General features: G+C 38.0%; 1 protein-coding gene across 1 annotated transcript in view; it reads right to left on the bottom strand.

The window, feature by feature from the left end:
* Nucleotides 1-472: 472 nt before the first annotated feature.
* The window catches only part of LOC138059028 (UNC93-like protein MFSD11), a 22008-nt gene continuing 17480 nt past the window's right edge, over nucleotides 473-5000 (bottom strand). Inside the window, exons 12-17 of the mRNA XM_068904529.1 lie at nucleotides 4761-4883; nucleotides 3522-3705; nucleotides 3221-3284; nucleotides 1048-1119; nucleotides 863-931; nucleotides 473-690 (exon numbers count right to left, since the gene is read on the bottom strand). Of these exons, the coding sequence (XP_068760630.1) occupies nucleotides 595-690; nucleotides 863-931; nucleotides 1048-1119; nucleotides 3221-3284; nucleotides 3522-3705; nucleotides 4761-4883 (608 nt within the window). The 3' untranslated portion in view covers nucleotides 473-594. The remainder of the gene's footprint in view (nucleotides 691-862; nucleotides 932-1047; nucleotides 1120-3220; nucleotides 3285-3521; nucleotides 3706-4760; nucleotides 4884-5000) is intronic.

The following is a 5000-nucleotide window of genomic DNA, read 5'->3' as shown; positions in this document are numbered from 1 at the left end:
TTTGGGCACAAGCCAAGCTGTCAATCATTTCTCACACGCAGATTATGGCGGAAAACAAAGAAGGTGATTTTAGCAGTTTTAAAATCAAATTTTCAGAATTTTTTCTTCGGGAAAAATTTTAATTAATATACTTCACAGCCCACCGATTCAAGATTTGCAAAAACAAGAAAGTTGAGTGAGACGCCCACATTTACCTTTACCAAGACCTTAACATCACACATTTCTTGCAGGATGCTTCCAATCCTTTATTTCTAGGCTATTGTAGCCTGCGTAGCAAGCGTTCCTGTTGGAAACAAGAGCTCCCAAACGATTTTCCGCGCGGCCTGTTTACGGAAAATCGTTTGGGAGCTCTTCTTTCGAACAGGAACGCTTGCTACGCAGGCTACGGCTATTGGGTAATACTGGGTTTGCCATCACATGGCAAAATACCTCATTTCAAAAAAGGGTGTGTAGCAAGTACTACAACTTTACACTGTCACAAGCAGTTTCTTTTTTCCACCAATTAAATCTCCTTTTCCAGCTAAAAGAACATAATAAATTTTATCTACAAAAAATAGACTAAAGCTCTCCGAGAGGCAGCTTTGGAATTAAGTCTCATGATGAAATGGGAGCATATCCCTCACTGACTATTCTTCTTGCCTTCCATTCTACTAAAAAGAAACCAAGTGTTCCAAATAAGGAAGAAATAACCTGCAAAATGATAAAACAACTGTTAAAAGAAAGTTCCAATCACAGCTTCTTCTACGGTCATTACAATAACTGGTTCATTGTCATTCCAGTAATCATCAACATCATGACTGCTATGAGCAACAAGAGCTGGATTACAAACAGCTGTGAAAAATATTGACAATAACATCCCTACCAAAATTAAAAGTTGCCATCTGAGGGAAAGCTGTAAACTGTAGAAGAATGCAATTGCTGCTGTGAGAGACTAAAAAAATACAAGACATTTTTTAAAAATTGTGTGAGGAATGCAAGGGGTATTTTAAGAGACTTAACACAATATTATTATGCTAAAAAACATTAAATGAAATGGCAAGAACAAACCTGAACAAATTTAAAAAGGGCAAATGCCGGGGCACTATCCTCTTCATAAAGAGACCCTAAAATGGAATAAATCTGGAAGAAAGAGTAACAGCTCAACTAAAGTAAGTATGTAAAATACTGCCATAATTTCTTCTCTTGGCAGCCACCTTCTGCCTGATAAAATCATTGGGCAGGAGTTCCTCCATTTAACTGTTGGGATCAGGAATTCATAGTCCTTACCATGACATTATAATAATGATGACAATGAACTTCTAAGTGTCAAGTATATTTAGCGCTGAGGAACTAATTGAAGACACTTTTTATTATTATACACAGAAAATCAAATAAGAGGTTGGCTTTTGAGGATATCAGTATTTAGTGTTTGAACAGGACTTCACATGTTCTGGGAAGCTATGACAGCGCCGAAACATTTGAACTTGTGGGAAGCTTTCTCCTCTCCCAACTCCAGGATCTTAATATAAAGTAGGACTTTACCAAGACAACGAACTAGCCATCGCTAACGCAACACCTAGAGACACACAGAACATCAAGAAAGAGATATCACCATAGAAGCTAACAAAGAAATAATCAACTTCCTTGAAGTCACATTTAACCTAAACCGAAGCACTTACGTGTAACCATTTTACAAAGCCGAATATTTCACTGCAATACGTTCACCACGAGAGCAACCACCCACCAATCACCACAAAGAACATTCCCGCTGGCATCAACAAACGACTGTCGCCCCTATCATCTGACAAAGCATCCTTTGACCAAGCCGCACCTCCTTACCAGAAAGCACTCAACGAAAGTGGATACCACTACACCCTACAGTACAAACCAGCCAAAGCAAGCAAACGGAAAAACTGACAACACAACAACATCCTCTGGTACAACCGAGGTCCTTTTAGCAAGAACACCAGTACCAACATAGGGAAACAAAGACAAGCACTTTCCCAAAAATCAAAAGCTCAGAAAAATCTTTAACTGAAACACCATCAAGATCAGTTACACCTGCATGAACAACACGAAACAAATAATCGACAACCATAACAAACGCATCCTAACTGCATCTATACAGACTGATGATACCACCACCACCACCACCGCTACTGCAAAAGATGTAACCTCTGCCTCAAAGAAAAATTCCTAATCATCTGCCGACCCAAACTATCCACACTAAACAAACGTAATGAACTGGTGTCTTCTTGCCGCCACAGAAACAAAGCCCCTCCTATGCAACTAAACTGTCAACTTCGCCCTGCATAAATTAGACAAATTATATTGTATGTAAGCGATGGTAAAGTTTATTCTCATTAAATCCCCTGATAAGTGGGTGACTCAGTTTATTTGTTTTTTTGTTCCATATATACTTCACTCTACTTCTATGTATTGAGCACTGTTTTACAAAAATCAAGTTTCACACTTTATATAATATATATGTTATATATACTTGATTTCAGCTGATGCAGAACTGCTGACAGTCAAATGCCCAATAGAAGGACTAGAGCGAGAATACCCTGGAAGTACAATGTTTTATCAACTGATGACTTGACTAGGCATTTTATTACCATGTAGTTTCATAATACATGATAATGTAGGCTATTTTATCTGAAGAGTGCTAAACCATTGTGTAGCACGAAACTATATAGTAGTAAAATGCCTAGTCATTGAAGTCGTCAGTTGATAAAACATAATGTACTTCTGGTATATATAGATATATAATATAAAACCTGATATGCACTCAGGCTTATGATACCAACAATGAGCATACTAATCCATCATTATTTTGCTACAAAATACCACAGCGACTGTACTTATATATAACAGACTACAAAAATGACACTTTAACTGAGTTAAAACAGTACACAAAATCACATAGGCATTTTTTAAAATTCCATTTTTACGGTTACATGTAGCTATATGCTCGATTGACCAGCCGTTTTGTGCATCCACGTTCCTCCACGCACACCATGGCTGGATCACTGGTCCAGCCAATTGTATTTTCCACCAATCGGAAAGTCGCCTGTTTACCAAGTACAAAATACAATTGCGACGGGTGCTACGTCACAGACAAACAACGTGGACCAGTGATCCAGCCATTCGTTGGGAGGAGGACCATGTTAACCGCACTCCCAAAACGGCTGGAAATCAAGCCTAGGTTAGGCACTGATTACAGATAAATTTATTATACCTGTGTATTAAAGCTGCTATCACCAAAACCCAGCAGAAAGGCACAAACAACTGCCACAGGTAAACTGCAGAATAAGACAAAGCATTTTTTAGGGTCTGAGGCTATTTTTAAAGGTTAGGTCATCAGATTTTCTGGCAGTTGCACTAACTTCAATATCTCACTCACACCACTGGTTTGATTGGTCCTGAATTCCACCCAGCAACATCACTTTGTAAATAGCCAATTAGTTGCTCATTTCTGGTCACATGCATGCAATGTCCTTAAAAATCCTAATTCCTCAAACAAGCCTAAGACAACTCACCTAGGTGGATGAAATATGATGTATGTTTCTTTAACACGTGAAACTGCTTGCAAAGGAGACATATCAGGAAGATTTAAAAAGATTAGAAGAAAACAAATCCAGTGACAAATCATTCCCAAGAATACAATGGGCTCTCGGCCAAATTTGTTGGTCCTCTTGCCAAATATACCAAACATTAGGCCCCCTATGAGAAAAAAAACATAATTGGTAAATGTTTAGTTTGTGACTCCAAAAAGCTGTCAAAGGCCCTGTGGTTTAATGTAATTTCAACTGAATAAAGAAAATAAGAAAATACCTCTGGAAATGAAGTGAATTAACCTTTACTTTTTTTCTCAGAGTACAGGCAGGTCGCTTTCAGAAAACTGTGAAATCGGGTTGACTCTAATCTGCTCCTGAGTGGGTGGATTTCATTATTTTTGGTTTTAGCAATGAAGCCAATAAGCCGCCATTAATGTTTTGTGAATCACAGCACAGGCAGACCACCTAAGTTCTGTTAGTGTTGTTGTTATCGATAGATCCGTAGAAGGATAAATACATTACGACGGTTGCGATTTGCTCGGCAATAAAGTTTGAAAGGAAACAATTCAATGAAAGATCAAAGAAAGTGTCAACTGAGTCCTGTGTTATATTGTTTTGGTCTTCCGAGCTGTTTGCGGTGTCAACGGTTAGAGAGTCACCTTAAAAACACCAGTATCGGATCGATGAGGGATGTCCTCATACCTCCGCCGAAACCAGACCAAAGGTCAAATTTGCCAATCAGTGCAATGCGACCACCAACAGTTCCCAGTCCCTCCTGGCAGTTCCCAATGGTCACATTGCACTGATTGGTAGATTCAAATAGATTCAAATTCTTTGAATTCCTTTGGTCTGCTTTCTTGCACTCCATTGACACTTTGTTTGATCGTTCATTGAATTATTTGCTTTTAAACTTTATTGCCGAGCAAATCTTAACCTTCGTAATGTATTAATCCTTCTACAGATCGATAACAACTACACGAACAGTGGGTGGTCCACCTGTGATCACAGCATGCCCAACATCTTTGGGAAACAATATGTAATTATGTTTTTTATTGTGCACAAGAAATTTCTTATCTACTTGAAGTAGATTTTCAATCTGCATACAGATTTAAATGAAAGTACAGGTAGTTCTAATAATTATAATAATTATTATTCTTCAACCAGAGAACAAATAAATTGCATAGCAGATCACAATTAAATGAACATGGCTTTTTCATTTACCACTTATTTCACCACAACCAATGAGCATTCCAACAAGACCAATCTGCCGCTTAGCATCGGAAAATAGGCTTGTATTACCAACACATGTTCCGTAGACACCACTGAAGAATGTAAGCTCAATACCTTAATGAAGCATAAAATGAAAGAACAACAGACTCTGAAATCCATCCACCTACATGTAGCTTGTGTAAAATTGATATTCTTGTAATTAATATTCTTGTAATTAATGTGGCTTCATGT

This window comes from Montipora capricornis, chromosome 8 (assembly GCF_036669925.1).
Source record: "Montipora capricornis isolate CH-2021 chromosome 8, ASM3666992v2, whole genome shotgun sequence".
Classification (NCBI taxonomy): Eukaryota; Metazoa; Cnidaria; class Anthozoa; order Scleractinia; family Acroporidae; genus Montipora; species Montipora capricornis.
This window is presented reverse-complemented; position numbering and strand designations above follow the sequence as displayed.